Consider the following 20,101-nt stretch of genomic DNA (forward strand, 5'->3'; position numbering starts at 1 on the left):
TTCAGCTCACCTGGGCACATTCTCAGTCTCCTTCTCTTTATTTCATAGACCTATGTCCTGAATATATTCAGTGCTTTCCATTACTGGCTGTAACAACAGTGCTCTTTGTCACATATTTTCCATTATGTTCTGCACTGAGCATTTCACAACCCAGGACACAGATATGTAGCACTGTCTGATAGTGGAGTGTAGTAAAATTGTTCAAAGTGTCATTATAAATTAAAACAAGCAGGGAACCACCAACAAGTCTTGGTTAAAGCATTGGTATCATTATTTTTGATCCTGTCATATTTTGAAGTAGAATGCACACTTTGGGTAAATATTTAATGAAAAATCATGCAATTTCAAAGAAATTCAGGGTCAAGCAGGGTCATTAGAGTGGTATTTCCAATTATATTACACAATGATGAATCTCCTGTTTTGGGGGTATTATTTGGCTAAAAAGTTTGGGAAAGTATTACACTTCTAGGGTGGAAGCAAAAATTCAACTTTAATCATGAGAGCAATATGGATAAACCATGGAACACTTCAGAGAAACCTAAATGACTTAAATTCTAGAAATGACAAGACCTTCCTAGGAGCAGAGGCCCATGGCTTCTTTGATCTCTAAGGGTAATGCAGAAATCTGAACAAACCTCTCCATACATGGTTATATCAAGAAAACCAGCCAAATGATTAATAAATTTTTATTGATTACATATTATCTAGCTCCACAGATTAGAATTTTGAGGAGTTTGAAGGAAATCTAAATCAACCTGCCGTATCTTTCCTTCAGGGCTTTCACTAACCGCTGAGTGTAATACATCAACACCTGGGAGCAGAGCAAAAGAGATGAAGGCTTTCCAGGGCTTTTCCTTGAGGGCAAGGTCGTGGCTAAGAGAAAGCTGACCAGGAGAGCTGAAAAGACCCCCTGAGGTGCACAGAGCCTTCCTGAGTGCAAGGCAGCAGCCTTTAGGGACTGTGCATAGAAAGAGAACACTTAACAACAGTCCTTTCAGAGGTGCACAAAAGCTTCATTAACTGTGTGTCCCTAGCCTGATGAAACTCAGAGTAGTGGAGAGAAGGGCAATCTCCTGAGGCTAAAAACATCCAGCAGCAGAGCTGGGAAGTAAAGAAAACTCCCCTACTCAACCAGAATATTGGCAAATTGGTTTTAAAGGAAGAAGGAAAAGAGAAAGAGGGAGCGAGCAAGAAAAGGACAGAAAGAAAGCAATTTTACATATTCATAAAACAAGCAGCTGAGCCTGATGCCTAAATATATGAAGTCTTAATGGTCTTAAATTTGAAGCTCTGCTTAAAGGAATCTCTTTCTCTCACCCTGAAAATATGTTAAGCCATTACTATGAGTCTGATTCTAAGTATAGTGGCAAGAAATCCCAGATCTAACTCAACCTCATGTTAGATTAAGTTCCACACTTTAGTAGTCTGACAGAAGAAGTATTTTACCTTGTTTTTTTGGGGAGAAAATACTATTTATTTCAGCTTTTAATATTTTATACACATTGTCTTCCATACAATAAAAACAATTTAAGAAGCACGGGAAGAAGTGGGAGAATGTTATCCATGGATAAGCAAGAAAATGGCCATTTAAAGTAGTCTGAGATATAATATAACTGTTTGTATTGGCAAAAAAAGACTTTAAAATAATATAATCAATATGTTTATGCCTATAATTAAAAAGAAGATAACATGCATGAGACAATGAGAGATTTCAATTGAGAGATAAACTATATAAAGAACAAGTGGAAACAGGATAATAGAAAAATACAATATCAAAATGAATAATTCATTCAGTGGGTTTAAGAGCAAACTGAATATAGCAACAGAACAAAGGATCAATGAGAATGAAGGTAGATCAGTGGAAAATAACCAAATTGAAAGACAGGGAAAAAAAGAAAAAGCATGAAAGAGTATTCAAGATCCATGAGGCAGTATAAAAATACAAGTATGTGTGATTGGAGATACAGGATAGGAGACAAGATAATAGAAATTATTATTTGAACAGATAATGGCCAACAGTTTTGTTAAAATTGTGAAATGTATTAACCTACATATTCAGTAAGCTCAGTGGATCTTAATCAGACAAACACAATGCTTATTATTATCAAACTGCTGAAAATGAAAGATAAGGAGAAGTTCATAAAAGCAGCAGAGGAATAGAGAATATTACATACAGTTGAGCAACAATAAAAATGGTGTCTTATTGATAGGAGACAACCAAACAACATATTTTTAAAATTAAGTTTATTTTTAAAGATATACTTAGGAACACAAAAATTGAACATATTAATGAGGTATAATGTGATGTTTTGATACATGAATACATTTTGTAATCAGGTTAAGCACATCTATCTCCTTAAACATTTATCACTTCTTTATGATGAAAGTATGTAAATGTCTTCTTCTAGCTGATTGAGATATACAAGACACAATTACTGTATGTATCCCCCTACTGCACAATACCACACTAGAACTTTTTTGCGCTGAACTGCAATTTAGTACTTTGATTTATCTCTCTCCTTCCCTTCCTCCCCACTACTCTCCCAGCCTCTGGTAATCACCATTTTATTGTCAACATCTATAAAATCAACTTTTCAAATATTCTACATGTAAGTGAGATCAGGTAGTACTTGTAGTCTTTCCAATAAACAGAACTATGAAAATTTGGTATCCATATACAGAAGAATGAAATTAGACCCACATCTCAAATCAACTCAAAATGAATTAAAGAGTTAAATGTAAGAATTAAAACAAAATCCTAGAAGAAAATATAGGGGAAATGCTTCAAGACATTAAAATGGTCAAGGGTGTTGTGTTTTTGGTTTTTTTTTTTTTTTTAGAAAACTCCAAAAGCACAGGAAACAAAAGCAAATATAGACAAATGGAATGACATCAAACTAAAAAGCTGCAGAGTAAAGGAAAAAAGAGACAATGTATAGAGTGAAAGAAATTATGTGCAAACTATTTCTTACAGATATCCACTATGAGAAATGCTAAGGAATGATTTTCAGGCTGAAGGTAACTGATACTAGATGAGAGTCTGAATATGTAGAAAGAAATGAAGGAAATCAAGGTGTGTATGTGTGTAATGAAAACATATACAGTCATGTGACATGTAAAAACTGGGATGCGTTCTGAGAAATGCATCATGAGGTGATTATGTCATTTGCAAACACCATAATGTGTACTTACACAAAGTAAGGCTGCTAGGATATCACTAGGCAATACAATCTTATGGAATTACTCTCATATATGTGGTTTGTCTTGATAAAACATCATTATGCAGCAGAAGACTGTAATGAATTTTTTTTAAGTTATACATATGTATTAATAAAAGTATATATTTAGTCTTATTTTCTTCTTAAAAGCAAAAGATGGAAGAGCACTAATTCTTTCCTTCACACAAACCTATTTGAACCTGAAAAATAATGATCAAGAAACTACCAAAAAGAAGAGCAATAAGTGTTTGTGTTCTATTGCACAGAAGTTGATGCTAGGTAAGAAAATTGTAGCTTATTATCTAAAATAGCTAGAAAAGTGACTTTTTGACATTTACGGGAAAAATGGATGGATCTGGATATTATCATGCTAAGCAAAATAAGCCCATCCAAAAAGACTAAAGGTGGAATGTTCTCTATGATATATCATTGCTAACACACAACAGGGGAGAGGGGAAAAATAGAAATTCAGTATATTACACAAAGGGGAAGGTAGAGAATGGAGGGGGACAGAAGAAGGAAAGACCGTATAATGATTCTGACAGAACTATCCTATATACATATATGAATACATGTGTAACTAAAAAGAAAAACAATTTAAAAATAAAATAAAATAGGTAGAAGAGAGGATTCATGAATATTTTCATCATAAAGAAACAATAAATGTTGGAGATCATGGATAACATAAATATTCTTAATTGATCAATATACAATGTTTAAATGTACCAAAATACACTGTGCCCCACAAAATGTATAATTATCATCTGTGAATAAAATTAAAAAATTAAACCTGAGTACCCAGGTGTGAGTTCAGAAATCCCATGCCTTTGTTTTTGTTTATCAATTATGTGAAACTACTCCACTGAAACTTATGGTATTTCTTCCAAACTAACAGATAAAACCTAGAGATTCTCCTCAACTTCCCCATGCCCATTTAATAAGGGCATAGAGGTGAAGAGAGTCCTAGGACCTATATTGGCATTGCTTCTACTCATTACCTTAATGAAGATTAAAAAATATTTGGTCACCCATACTTACTGAATCTCCTTGTCATTTCCTCCAACTTCTGAACATTAACAACTGGTTATCTTTTTCATCAAGTGGTCAGGCATTGGTTGTTGCCCAGTAAATCTCCAATTATCTAGGCTTCTCCTGAGCAATACATGAAATGTGTTCCCAGTTATAAATGCCTTTAATCAATCCTCTTTGTATAACAACCCTGATTTCAACAAATGCTACCTTCTTTCACATCTAGAAATCTTACTGTTGCATTTAGTCCACATATCTTTCAAGACATTTAAAAAATCATCAGAGAACAATTTTTCTCCTGAATAATTTTGAGCTGTGGTTGGTTGAATCTGTGCAAGAACAACAGGTATCAAGAGCTATGATGATTCTCTGTTAATTTTTCTCCATTGTTTTATCACCTTATAACATATATCATAACATAGTTATACTATGTTTATGGTCTGTTCACACTAGAATGTGATCTATAAGGGGATAGAGATTTTTGCTTTATGCTTCACTGATGTATTTCTAGAAACTAGAAGACTACTTAGTATATAGTAGTTACTCAACAAAAATTGTTAACTCAAAATGATCAGTAATGTACATGTGTGCTTATCATAGCTTAATTCATACTATTTAATATAGTATATTTTATATATAATAATTTCTTATATAAAGAAATTTATATTCTTAAAATTTCGCTTTATTAGTATATTATAGTTATACATAAGAGTGTGGTTCATTTTGGCATATTCATAAATGTGTATAACATAATTTTTTCCCTTTTTGTCTCCAGTGTTTCTCTTTTTCTCTGTTTCTCCCTCTCACTAAACTTTTCCTCTACTTAGCTTCTATTTATTTTTTATTATCATTATTTTTGAGGAGGGGTACCAAGGACTGAATTCAGGGGAACTCGACCACTGAGCCACACCCCCAGCCCCAATTTGTATTTTATTTAGAGACAGGATTTTACTGAGTTGCTTAGTGCCTCGCTTTTGCTGAGGCAGGCTTTGAATATGGTCCCCTGTCTCAGCCTGCTGAGCCATTGGGATTACAGGCATGTGCCACTGTGCCCAGCTATTTATTATGTATCAAATTGGTGCTTTATACTTATGCATAAAAGCAAAATTTAATGTGATATATTCATAAATGCACATAACATAATTTGTTCAATTTATTTTGCAGTTCCTCCTCTTTCCCACCCCTCCTCTCTCCCTATTGATTCCCTTCTTCTATTCCACTGTGATTTTTTTAAAGCAACTGGCTATTTAAATTAAATACAGTTATGTATAGATGTAAAATAAGAGAAAATAAGAAGGCAAAGGTATGAGAAGCTTAAATGCAATTATACAGTTATAGAGCCCTTATTCATGAAGTAGATAGTATCTTTTGAGATAGTGCTAAATTAAGGATGCATTAAGGATGCATTTTATAATGTGTAAAGCAAAAGAACCATTGCAAAAAAAGTATAAATCAAAAGTCTATACTCGAGATAAAACTGATTTCTAAAATATTTGATTAATCCTAAATGTAAAACATAAAATAGATAGTATATATAGGAAAAATACCAATATATAATTAACTTATACTCTACTCTATCAGTAACTACATTAAATGTTATTCAAATAAGAATTCTTTGGGGCTGGGAATGTGGCTCAAGTGGTAACGCGCTTTCCTGGCATGCGTGGGGTGCTGGGTTCGATCCTCAGCACCACATAAAATAAAGATGTTGTGTCCACTGAAAATTTAAAAATAAATATTAAAAAATTCTCTGTCTCTCTTCTCTCTCTCTCTCTCTCTCTCTCTCTCTCTCTCTCTCTCTCTCTCAAAAAATAATTCTTTGAAACAGGCAGAAATTGAGAGAATGAATTGTTTTAAAATCACAGTATGAGTCTGATGATTAATTTTATGAGTGAATTTTGGCTGGGGTTGTGGCTCAGTGGTATAGTGCTTGCCTCGCATGTGGGGAGCCCTGGGTTCCATCCCCAGCACCACATAAAAATAAATTAATTAATTTTATGAGTGAATTTTTCTAGGCCACAGGTGCCCTGATATTCAGTTCAACATTAATCTGAATGTATCTGTGAGGGTGTTTTAGATGAAACTGGCATTTAAATAAGTAAAACGATTAAAGCTGATTTTTCTCAATAATATCGGTTGGCCTCCTCAATCCAGTTGAAGTTCAGAATTTAAAAAAAAAATCTAACTCATCCTTTCTTCCTCAAGTAAGAGAAAATTATTTCTTCCTGATGAACTTCTATATGGGATATCAGCTTTTTTTCCTGCCTTTGGATTCAAACTAAAACATTATTTTTTTTTAACTTTATTACATAGCCTTTAGCCTTCACCACCAACTTTCCAGCTTCTTGAATCTTCTCAATCTGGAACTAACCATTGGCTATTTTTTCTCTCCATCTTTATGACACTTACTCTGCAGATTTTGGGACTTACAAGTCTCCATAATTGCATGAGTCAATTCTTTATAATAAATCAATCTGTCTCCCTGCCCTGCCCTGCCTCCTTTCCTTCTCTTCCCCCCGCCCTTTCACACACACACACACACACACACACACACACACACACACCAAACATACACACAGATGCTTCCTGATTTATGGTGGGGTTACATCCTTATAACCCACTGTAAGTAGAAAGTACCATTAAGTTTAAAAATGCCTTAAATATACCTAATCTATCAAACATAATAGCTTAGCCGAGCCTACTTTAACAGGCTCAGAATACTTACATTATCCTGTAGTTGGGCAATATCTTCTAACACAAAGCAACAAAGTGTTTACTGTCTCTTGGACATGCAGATGGTCTTTTCTAGACAGACATGATGAGATTCAAAAAATCACACACACACAAAATATATACGTATGTAAAAATGCCGGCAACACAGAACACTGTAGAGTATCTATTGTTTCCTTTCCTGATTACATGGCTGACAGGTAGCTGCAGCTCACTGCTACTGCTCAGCACTGTGAAAGAATATCACTTATCATTAACCAAAGTAAATTCAAAATGCAAAATTGAAGTATTGTTTCGCTTTTTCACCATTGTAAAATTGAAAAATTATAAGTCAGCTAATTGTTAGTCCCTTTGGACAGGCTGAATGTTAGAAAGATGTAAAGAAACAGAAGATATAATAACCAAGCTTAAGAAAGTTAGCATGGCTGTGTTGGTGTTAAAACAAGAATAAACCTGAAAACAGGAAGCATTAACAGAGATAAGGGAGCGTTTCATAAAAACTAATGGGACAATTCATTAATAAGACATCACACACACATACACAATATGTACAACTCATAAGAGAGCTAATGGTATGTTAAGTTAAATAGCCAAGCAAAGTAGGAGAAATAGACAAATCCACAACCATATTTGGAGATTTTATCACAATTCTTTGAATAATTGTAGAGCAACCAGATTAAAAACTCAGTAAGAATATGGATGATGTGAACAATGTGCTCAAGCAACTAGTCCTAAATATGTTTATAGAACTATATCTCCCAATATCAGAATACACTTTTTGTTCAAGTACACACAGATTGCTTTTCAAAATAGACCTATGCCAGACATTCAAGTGAGTCTCAATGTTTGAAAAGACCAAGTCATATTGAGCATGTTTTGTGATCACAATCAGATTAAATTAGTTATTAACATTATTAAAATTTGTATAACATAGAACAATATCTAACACTCCCACATGTTGATGCAGGAACTGACTTTCTTACTAAGATTCTTAAAGTGAAATAAATAAAATCCAGAATCAATAAGTGAGATAGAATCAAATTTTAAAAGCTTTTGCACATCAAAGGTAACAATTAGGAGCATGATGAGAAAGGGAAAATATTTTTGCCAGCTACTCCTCCAACAGGAGATTAATATCCAGAACATACAAAGAACTAAAAGAAAAAACACTAAAAACCCAAATAACCAACTAAAGAAATGAGTAAAAGATGTAAACAGATACTTCTCAAGAGGAGAAATGCAAATGGCTAACAAATATGTGAAGAAGTCCAATATTCCTAGCAAATGAAAAGATGCTTAATGTCACGGGTCAGCAGGGAATTCTAAATTAAAGTAATAAGGCATCACTCTATATATATATTAGAATGACTAAAGTCCAGAACAGTGAAAACAGAAAATGCTGACAAGAATGTGGAGTAAGAACGACTCTCACTCATTGCTAAGCGAGAATGAAAAATGGCACAGACGCTTTGGAAGACAGTTTTGTCAGTTTTTTACAAAACTAAATATATTCTTACCATGCGATTTGGCAAGCAATTTTACTCCTTCGTGTTTACCCAAATGAGTTTAAAACTTATGCCCACATGAAAACCTTTCCATGAGTATCTATAGCAGCCTTATTCCTAATTGCCAAAATTTGGAAACAGTGAAGAAATCTTTCAATAGGTAAAAGGGAAGACAAACTGGCACATATGCATAATAGAATATTATATAGCAACAAAAGAAATTCCTAACATACCAATTAGTTTTTAAGCCAGATTTATTCATAATTGCCAAAACTTGAGCAGTGATCAAGATGACCTTTTATGTATTTACTTTGTTATCCATAGGGAATATGTTTAAGGAATCCAGCGGATACCTAAAACCACAGATAGTATACACACTATTTCCTGCACAAGCATACCTAATTAAGGTCTAAATTATCAATTAGGCACAATAAAAGATTAAAACAATAACAAAAATATGAAACTATTATAACACTCTACTGTAATAAAATTGTTAGCAATTGTTTTGGGGACCATTATTAAATAAAATAAATGCTACTTGAACTGAAGTACTGCAAAAGTAGGACAGTAGACAACCAAGATTATTAGGTGACTCAATTATTAAGTGACTCAACAGTATATATGGCATGGATACACTAGAAACAGAGATGATTCTTGGGGGGCATAGTGGTGTGGGATGTGCAAGAGTCATCTTTCCATTCAGAATGGTACACCATTTAAAACACAATTTTGTATTTCCAGAATTTTCTGTTTAATATTTTGGGACCATGATTAACCAAGGAAAGTGAAATTGTGAATAAGTGAAGGCTACTATACATGAGATTTTCTAAAAGGCAAACCCTTGGAAAAATCAATAACTGCCAGGTGTTAGCAGGCAGAGTACAGGGGATTTTAGGGCATTATTCCCTACACAATATAGTATAACAACTATTTTCATTATTATATTTTCATCATTATATTGATATAAATAACTTGAGATAATTTAAAGCATACAGAAGAATGTGCATAGGTTATATGAAAATACTATCCCATTTTACGTAAGGGACTTGAGCATTCTCAGATTTTGGTATCCGTGGGAAGGTTCGGGCAGCAATCTCTCATGCACATCAAGAGATGAGTGTCTGATATTATAAAAGAGGCACGACTATGGAAGCAGTAGAAAACTGGTGTTTGCCAGGGATTCAACAGGATAGAGCACAAGGTAGTTTTAGGGCATTCAAATGATTTCGTATTATAATGTACAGTCATTTGTTGTTTAACAATCAGAATGCATTCTGAAAAATCACATCATTAAGACATTCATCATTTTGCAAACATATTAGAGTGTACTTACACAAACGTACTGGGTAGAGCCTGCTACATGTCTCAGTCATGTGGTAGGTAGTCTCAGTAAGTTGTTGATTAAAGCAGGGTTATGCAGTGCATTGTTGTAGTGATGAGTGTATGTCATTACACATTTTTCATAACCCATTGAACTACAATATTACCCAGCCATATCACTACTAGATACATATCCAAAAGAAATGAAATCAATATATCAAAGAGACACCTTCACTCCCGTGTTTATTGCAGCACAATAACCAAGACAGGAAAAAAATGTGTCCATCAACAAATGAATAAAGGAACTATAGTATGTGTACACAATGTGATTCAACCACAGACACACATAAAAAGAATAAAATTCTGTCATTGTTGCGACATGTTATGTTAAGTGAAATAAACCAGGAACCCAAAGACAAATACTGCATCTTTTCTCTTGTAAGTGAAAGTTTAAAAAATGATTTTATAAAAATAAACTAGGATAGTGGTACCTAGAAACTAGAAAGGGGTTGGGGAGGGGATAAAAGGAACATGAATAACAGATACCAGAATATAGTTAGATAGGACCCAGTTTTAGTGCTCTATAGTCCAGTGAGGGACTATAGTTTAAAACAATTTGTTATATTTTAGAACAAGAAGAAACATTTTTCAAATTTCTTAACACAAAGAAAATGATAAATATTTAAGGAGATGGAAATGCTTATTAGACTGATTTGACAATTATACATCGTGGGCATAGTATAAAGGGTGAACCCTAATGTACACTGTGGATTTTACTTAATAGAAATGTATCAATTTTGGCTCACTGATTGTAATGAACATACTAATGCAATATGTTAATAATAATAAGGGAAAGAGATACACAAGGGAAATCTCTGTAGGTGAGAGATCCACAAGAGAAGTTTCTGAACTTTCCCTGAAATTTTCTGTAATCTCACCACTACTCTAAAAATTTGTGTGCTAATTATAAAGTAAAAACATTAGCAAACCCCCACAAGGACACAACATTTCTCATCCCCTGGAATATCTAAAATAAAAAATGTACGACAATGTCAATTTTGACAAGGATGCAAAGCAATTAGTAATCTCATACTTGCTAATTGGAGTGAAAAATTGTACAATAATTATTTCACATTCACTAGAATGACCAAATCAAAAAGATTAACACTACAACATTTTGCAAGACTGTTGAGTATCTGCAGTTGTCTTCTATTCTGATTGTGTAAAATGATCTAACTCTAATATGGGGAACTGTCACAGTTTCTTATAAACAAACATTTACCTTTTGACCCAGCCATTCAACCCCTAGTTATTTACCTAAGATAAATGAAAACATATGCTTAGAAAAGACCCGCAAAAATATTTCAGCATGACGTTTTTCATAATAGCACCAAATTGTAAATATCTCAAATGTCAAAAGGTAATAGATAAAATTATGGAGTTATAATGGAATTATTTTCAGAATTAAAAAATATAGAAAACTTTCAGTACATATTTACATTTTTTTTTTCATAGACAGAGGTTTATTTCGGAAGGTTGGCAGATACACATTCAAGGGAGAATGTGAGCTTTCTCGAGAGTGAGACCAATACATACTTATATTTTAAAACTATTCTGAACAAAGGAAACTGGGTACAAAAAATGGCATGTACTATGCCGTTTCTATTAAATGAAATTTGAAAACAGGCAAAACAAGTTGAAGATAAAAGAAATCAGTGTTTGGGAAGCTAGAAAATCGAAAAAGGAAAATGATAACTTTCTTTGATAATGAAAATATTTGTCTTGAGTATTTGTTACTTGGTGGCAGAGCTAATTAAACAGACTATTTAAAGCTGCACATTTCATTGTAGGTTAATATATCCAAATTTTATCCATGCACTTATTTATTTTGAGATAGGGTGTCCCTGTCCCTATGTTGCTGAGGCTGCCCTTTCTCAGTCTTCCTGCCTTAACCCCTTGAGTAGCTGGGATTACAAGCATGCATTACTGCACTCTGTTTAAACAGTTTAAAACTAAACATATCAAGAGAGGAGTAGGAATGTATCTAAATTTCAGAAAAAGGTTTGGGCAGCTCTGGTGTAATTGTTAAGAATGCTGGCTTTGACAACAAACATACCAGGCTTTAAATCTGGTTTCTGTCATACATCGCTAGATTGCAGACAAGGCAATTAACCTTTTGAGCCTAAATTCTTGACATGTAAAATGAGACCACACACATGGATTTTGTGAAGAATTAATAGATAGTGTATATAAAGCTCTGAGGATGGTATTTTATCGAATAATAAATATTCAATATATGATACTTTTACTATTTTAATGAAGTCTTTTCAATTCTTCTTTCAAAAACATTTTATGTCTGTTTTCTCTTGTGCTTTGTTAATTTTCCTGCTCAGCCTGTCTTTTTGGAGAATACTCAAGACTCTTTCACAGCATTAGATTTTTTTTTTCTCCTTTTCAGTGCTACAATCAGCACGACAGCCCCACACCACTCATGTTCCCGGCAGAAGCAAATACACAGTTATCTGCGTCAGTAATGACAAATATGGATTTTAAACAATGCAATGATGCCTTATTGCTCTAAAAAATACCATATTGAATATCCCTATGTGCTGAACAATAAGATCTTGCATCAGATTTTATTTTTTTTTAATCTAGTTTTATATACAGCATATTACCGGACATCTAGAGATTATTTAACAAAAACATTTCATAAATAACTAATTTTAGAGTTTATGAAAACTATAACTGCTTGTTTTATGCACAAGTACTTTTGGCAAATCTAACAGCTATGTAGGAGTTAGCGAGAGGCAGCTCTGGTGCTAATCTTACCTTTCATTCAACAGCCCCTTACTAACCATTCAAAACAATCTAAGATGCAAGAGTAAAAACAAAACAAAACAAAACAAAACAAAAAAACAAGGCTGCAGCCTGCTCTCAAGTCAACCATTTTCCTGCTGTTACGACTCTATCCTTAGTTTTCCTTCCTCCAATTTTTTAAAATTATTTTCACACCTCTGTTATATACTGATGCAGTTCATTGAAAGTCTTTTTCAATCAGAGGACCGACAGATGCCAACATTTCACAAGCATTTTGTCTTTGTGTCCCCTTTGTTTCTACCACCCTTGAATTTTCAAGCTGTTTTATAGAGAAGTAAGGAAGGGAAATTTTGACAATGCTTGTCACAGACATGTTGAGGAAGAAGGCTATCCACACAGAAGGGTGACTGCACAAGAAGAGGTATTTGTACAGACCTATTGAGGACTTGTGGTCTGAATGTCCTTCTAGTCTCAGGATACATTGGGTTTTGCTGTTTTAAAGATGGTTAGTTTTCACAATGGGGCTGTATATCCTGTGGCTGCTGGGGTGTATTTGATATTGGGGGTAAGCAATTTATAAGTAGCTAAATTGAGGAGCTCAATTTAGACCTGGGACTGAAAGCATCCATTGCCTAAAAGAGGCAGATACATTTTTAAAGAGGATAAACTCATTGTACCCACTTTACTGGCTTCTAAGAATCACCGGATATATAAACCCCAATTTTTCTCTGGTAGTTCATGAAGGTAATCAAGGAGTGGCAAAGCTGCAGATGTAGGAGTTGCTTATATTTCATTTCTAATTACACCTATATGGTTTACTTTGTTTCTCTGAATTATTTTTAATCTGTTCTTTCTTGTGTGTTGCCTATTGGTATAAACTGGGGTTCTTTTCACAGAATAGGTTTAGTGGGAGTTGACATTGTGTGGCAGTACTATTCATTGAGTTTCAGCGTTGAGGAGGATAGATTGGTCCTACTGGTAGCCATTTATCCTGTGGGATGACCCACAGCTTGGTGAACCATAGGTAAAACCTATCACAGATCTGGAAAACAAATGGTTAGAGGGAGAACTTAATCTCTGATTAATTTATACATTTGGGTCAGAGTAGGAAAAAGTATGCTTTAGTGAGGGCAGAAATGTCATAGGTTGAAAATGAATTGTCTCCCCAAAGTATCCACGGTCAGAAACAACATGTGACTGATTGATAGTAGGGGAGCATGAGAGTTATGCATTTGAGTTGGTCCCACTGAGGAGTTTCTCAACCCTTATGCAATGAGAGACTAGTATGTGAATCTGGGCTATGAACCCAAGGGAAGGGACTGAAAATTGGGAAGCCTAGGGGCATCCATTCTGTAGAAACAGCTTTCTGTATTCAAATCTCTGTGATTTCTAGCCTTCTCTGGGTATGCACAGGAATGATCTATCATCAGGGACCCTGAAAAAGCCACTTGTCTTTGAAAAGAAGAGGTTACTGAAATAATAACATCCCTTCAATGGCCAGAAAACCACTGAAACCTCACCTCAAAATTCTATTACCATTTTTAAAGGTGTAGTAACATTTAGAGTGTGTATATGTCTTCCTTTGGATTCATAATTACCAAATTTTGAGAAACACTGTCTAATGATAACTTAGGAGTGGGGTGTAGCCTTCAACATCCTCTTCCGCCCCCTTGTGGCATTTTTTTCTTCACTGTGGACTCTTGCCCTAGGCTGAAAACAGCCCCTTGTAAATGAAACATCCTTAATATTTATCACTTTGTAATATTCCAGAAAACTGCCCAAAACAAACTAAGATTGTTAGTTTGTTTGTGTCAGAGAGTAGTATACTCTCACTCAGTAGGTTTCATGTCTTCTGCTTTATCTGTTAATGTATCATCTGCCTTGTTTGTAAATTATTTTTTATCCATGAGTAGTTTTCCCAGAAATTTTTTCTTTAGTCTTCATCCATTTTTCTTTCTATTTGGATTTACTTATCTGCTCATTTTCTGGCACATTTCTCTTGTTTTCATATTAAAAATTTCTTTCTCACTTCATTTCCTCCTCTTACCCATTTCACAAGCAGTTTCCCCTATATTGAAAATGCTACCTTTCACTGATTTCTGGCACATCTTAACTTCCAAGATTCCTTTGCTTTCTCCCTCTACTTTTTGCCATGATTTTTCTCGGCCTCTAAAATGCCTGTATTCTTCAAGATATGTGTCAGGAATTTCACTTTAATGACCTTCTTCTGCAACCACATTCACTCCCACAGCTGTTTTCCTAAATAGTTAAACTGGACTCCTAGCTCAGAAATCTTACCATTATACCAGTGTGCCTCCAGGGCATCTCTGTGTGGCTGTCACACAGCACTAGAAATGCCCCCATGTTCAAGTCAGTACTCACGGATTGCTTTTCCCACGTGCCTTCCACTGTTCCCCTGAGAGAATAAACTACCCCAGAAACTTCCCTCAGAGACCTGCATACCTTCCCTATTTCTTTAACTCCTGCATTAAATTATAATAGCTGTCTAGTATAGCTGCGGAGTCTCTCTTACGTCAATGTGCTTCATAGCTGAGCTCAGACCACACAGTCTCCCCCCTTTTGGATAGCTTCCATGTTGCCAGTGGTCTGTCCCCACTTTATACTGCAGCACAGTGATTTTTCTAAAACATAAATCTGTTGCTGTCACTCCCCTGTGAAAACTCATGCATGAAGAGTCTGACTGGGCTGCATTTGGGGGCGGGAGGGAGTGAGAAGGGATCTTGTGTCAGCCAGGACTTTGGTAGACGCCCCTCTGCTCTATCCACTTGTGGTGGTCGGGGGCGGGGAAGGGGCGGGATTGAGCCCCCTTCCCCCCTCCTTCTTACTGCGGAAAGCTGCAGAGCGAGCAGCACTCACTTCCTATTCAGCATTCAGCAGGGAGGGAGCTTCTGAACAGCCACGTAGGCATTCTCTTCTCTCTGGAGGAAAAGGCCCAGCAGCTGTCGGAGGAAAAGACCCACCAGCTGTCAGCCAAGGGACATGTCGCAGCTAAGTAAGAATCTGGGTGATTCGAGCCCTCCAGCGGAGGCCCCGAAGCCGCCTGTCTATAGCCGCCCTACGGTTCTGATGCGGGCCCCGCCTGCTTCCTCCCGGGCTCCTCCGGTCCCTTGGGATCCACCTCCTTCTGACTTGCAGGCTTCCCTGGCCGCTTGGCAGGCACCTCAACCTGCCTGGGAGGCTCCGCAGGGCCAGCTGCCTGCCCCGGTGGCTCCGATGCCCCAGCCTCCTGCCCTGGGGGCTCCAATGGTCCAGGCTCCCCCGCTGGGGGGCCCGATGGGCAAACCTCCGACTCCTGGAGTCCTGATGGTCCATCCTCCCCCTCCAGTTGCCCCTATGGCCCAGCCTCCAACTCCGGGAGTTCTGATGCTGCATCCATCTGCTCCCGGAGCCCCTATGCCTCATCCTCCTCCTCCGGGGACCCCAATGTCTCACCCTCCCCCGCCTGGGACCCCGATGGCCCATCCTCCCCCTCCTGGGACCCCGATGGCTCATCCTCCCCCTCCGGGGACCCCGATGGTGCCTCCTCCACCTCCGGGGACCCCGATGGCGCATCCTCCCCCTCCGGGGACCCCGATGCCTCATCCTCCTCCACCCGGGACACCGATGGCGCATCCTCCACCTCCTGGGACACCGATGGCTCAGCCTCCAGCACCAGGAGTCCTGATGGCCCAGCCTCTGACGCCGGGAGTCCTGATGGTCCAGCCTCCTGCTCCAGGAGCCCCGATGGCCCAGCCTCCACCACCGGCAGCCCTGATGACCCAGCCTCCACCTTCTGCAACCCCGATGGCCAAGCCTCCAGGTCCTGGTGTCGTGATGATTCATCCTCCAGGGAGAGCTCCCATCATCCAGCCTCCAGTCTCAGGAGCACCGATGGCGCAACCAGTGCCCCCCCCCTCACAGCCTGTGGCTACTTGGGCCCCACAGGGTCAACCTTTGATCCTGCAAATCCAATCTCAGGTCATAAGGGCACCTCCACAGGTTCCCCAAGTCCCGCAGGTCCCCCAGGTGCAGCTGGCCACACCCCCCGGGTGGCAGGCCACCTCTCCAGGGTGGCAGGCACCCCCTCAAGGCTGGCAGGCCACGCCCTTGACCTGGCAGACCACCCAGGTCACCTGGCAGGCACCTGCAATCGCCTGGCAGGCACCACCACCTGTGCGCCAGGGGCCCCCACCCATCAGGCCCGGCCCCCCACCAATACGCCCTGGCCCCCCTCCTGTGCTGCGCCAGGCACCACCTGTGATCCGCCAGGCCCCACCTGTGATCCGCCAGGCCCCACCCATGATGCGCCAGGCACCACCACTGATCCGCCAGGCACCACCACCCATCCGACCAGCTCCACAGGCTCTGCCCACCCAGCCACAGCTCTGGCAAGCCCTGCCACCCCCACCCCCACTGCGGCAGGCCCCGCAGGCTCGGCTGCCGGCCCCGCAGGTGCAGGTGGCACCGCAGGTGCCTACGGCACCACCAGCTACGCAGGTACCTGTGGTGCCACCCGCTGGCCCGCAGGTGCCCCAGCCAGTGCTGCCGACCCCGCTGTCTGTCCAACAGGCTGCCCCGCAGCAGGCTGTGCACTGCCCATCCATCATCTGGCAGGCCCCCAAAGGTCAGCCTCCGGTGCCACATGAGCTGCCGACATCGATGGAGTACCAGGAGGTGCAGCAGGCGCAGGCACTGGCCTGGCAGGCGCCAAAGGCACCCACTCACTTCTGGCAGCCCCTGCCTGCCCAGGAGGCCCAGGGTCAGGCCCCTCGGATCGTCCAGCTGGAGCAGCAGCAGCCCTTTCGGGGGGCTCAGGCCTCCCAAAAAGCCGGTCAAATCCAGCTACCCACCCAGCAGGCCCAGCCCACGGGCTCGCAGGCAGAAATGCCCGCATTGCAACTCCAGCCTTCTTGGCAAGGCCCACCCCCCATCTTGCAGGCCCAGCCCGGAGCCCCCGTAGGGGGGGAAAATTTTCCCAGGGGCTCCGATAAATCACTCATGACTCCATCAGGAGAATCCAGAGCCTCTTCTATAGAACCTAGGGGCTCTTCTAAAGACCGGAGGACTTCATCGAAGGAAAAACGGGCCCCTTCAAAAGACCGCATGATCTTTGCAGGCACTTTCTGTGCTCCAAGGGCAGTGTCAGCTACCAGAGCACACCTGCCAACTGCCTGGAAAAATTTGCCTGCCACATCAGAGACCTTTACTGCCACCTCAAGGGTCTTTCCATCTACCTCCCACTTCCAGCCTGCCTCTTCTAATGCCTTTAAAGGCCCATCTGCCACCTCGGAGAGCCCGAGGTCACTGCCATTTGCTTTGCAGGATCCATATGCCTGCATTGAGGCCTTGCCTGCTGTCCCGTGGGTTCCACAGCCTGATGTGAATGCCTCACAGGCATCCAAGGCAGTGCCCACCATCCTGATGGCTACAGCAGCTGCACCCCAGGCAGCTGCCACTGTGCAAGAAGCCTCCAAGACCGTGGAGCCACCACGTCGTTCGGGCAAAGCTACCCGGAAGAAGAAGCATCTGGAACCCGAAGAGGACAACAGTGGCCATAGAATGGCCATGCGTGACTGGCAGGGCCTACGGGCCTGGGAGAATCCCAGTTTGTATGACTGGGAGGTGCCAAGCTCTGTCCAGGTTCTGGGTGACTGGGAGTGCCCAAACACTCCCCGTGGCATGAATGGCTGGGAGTGTCCTAGTACCTCCAGGATCCTGAGTGGCTGGGAGGGGCCCAGCACATCTTGGGCCCTGAGTGCTTGGGAAGGCCCAAGTACCTCAAGGGATGTGGGTCACTGTGAAGGCCCATATAGCCCTCAGTCCTTGATTATCTCTGAGGTCCCATGTCTCTCTCAGGGATCCAGTGCCATCCAGGAGGATCCCAAAGGGGAGACTCAGTCATTTTCTCCCCCAAATGAGAGAACAAATGCATTGGTGCAGTTTTTTTTGGTCCAGGACCAAGTCAAGGTGCCAATCCAGCACTCGCAGATGGTGAATGTCATCATCCGAGAGTACAAAGACGAGTGCTTAGATATCTTCAGCCGTGCCAATGATAAGCTGGAGTGTGCCTTTGGCTGTCAATTGAAGGAAATTGATACCCAAAACCACTCTTACGTTCTCATCAACAAGCAGGGGCATTTTCAAGGTGGTTTCTTTGCATCCTATTTAGACCGGCCCAAGTTTGGCCTCCTGATGGTGGTTTTGAGCCTTATCTTTATGAAAGGCAATTGTGTCAGGGAGAATTTGATCTTCAGTTTTCTGTTCAAGTTAGGGTTTGATGTCCAGGGGACACATGGTCTCTTGGGAGACCTGAAGAAGCTCATCACCGAAGTGTTTGTGAGGCATAAGTACCTAGAGTACAGGAGAATTCCTTGCACTGAGCCAGCAGAATATGAGTTCCTCTGGGGGCCCCGAGCATTCCTCGAAACCAGCAAGATGCTTGTCCTGAGGTTTTTGGCCAAGCTCCATAAGAAAGATCCACGGTGCTGGCCATTCCATTACCTCGAAGCACTGGCAGAGTTAGAGTCCGAAGATTCGGACGAGGATGAGTCTGAGCCTGAGCCTGAGCCTGATGCCAGTGATAATTCTGATGACCCCACCAGCAGTCCCCCTCCCCAGTAATTGGTGTTACAGATCTTGTTCCTTTGGGTCCCTAGTCAGTGTCTATTTACAGGGTGGGGTGGGGGGCACTTTGTTTCTGGTGTTTTGTTCCAGTTTCGTGTGTGTAACTTTGGATTTTCAATCTGGTTTTGTATCTGCCAAAGCTTTGTGAAATTTCATGTGGTGTTGATTTTAATCTGCTACTGTTCTCTGGTATTTTGGCATCTGTATTTTTAAGTGAGATCTGTGGTTCTCTGTTTTGTGTTATAATTGTTATGTTTTGGTATCAGATTTGTGCTGGCTTTGTGAAATGAATTGACAAGCTATTCTCTCATTCTGGTACAGTTTATGTAGCATTGTAATAGGTTGTTCTTTAAATGTTAAAATGACTCATCAGTAAAACCGTCTGCAAAAAAAGTAAATATCTATATCTATATATAAAAATATACTTTCAGCATAACATGGAAGTGTTTGTCTTTATTCTAATTTCTACCCTAGGTAATGGGAGCCAAGTTTTACCATACTGCCTGTGTAGACAAAAACACCAAGATTACTATCCGCGATAGTAAAAACCATGGTGACGAAGCTATTTTCCAAGGAGAGCACACCATTCATCTTTACAACGATACTGCTTGTGGTGGGTGGTAGAATCGTAAGATTTTCATTAAACCAAAAGTGAAACTTCACCTGTCAGGCAGCCAGAATCAAGAGGGGGGTTGCATACCTTATCTGATTTAATCCTCTCAAAAATCCTTCCAACTAAACATTATTATTCTAGTTTTGTAGGTGAGTGTGTACAACACAATAGGCTAATTAAATTGTACATGTTAGTGCTAAGCCGGTAAGGTTGTAATTTCAAATAGAGTATTTCATTAGGGATAT

At 39.8% G+C, this 20,101-nt stretch overlaps 1 protein-coding gene across 1 annotated transcript; it reads left to right on the forward strand.

Annotated features, from left to right (window-relative positions):
• Positions 1-15,619: 15,619 nt before the first annotated feature.
• On the forward strand, positions 15,620-19,415 carry Magel2 (MAGE family member L2). Its single transcript, XM_027950998.2, has one exon. The coding sequence runs from the start codon at positions 15,620-15,622 to the stop codon at positions 19,238-19,240; it is 3,621 nt and encodes a 1,206-aa protein (XP_027806799.2). The 3' UTR covers positions 19,241-19,415.
• The last annotated feature ends 686 nt before the right edge of the window (positions 19,416-20,101 follow it).

The sequence above is a fragment of the Marmota flaviventris genome, chromosome 2 (assembly GCF_047511675.1).
Source record: "Marmota flaviventris isolate mMarFla1 chromosome 2, mMarFla1.hap1, whole genome shotgun sequence".
NCBI lineage: Eukaryota > Metazoa > Chordata > Mammalia > Rodentia > Sciuridae > Marmota > Marmota flaviventris.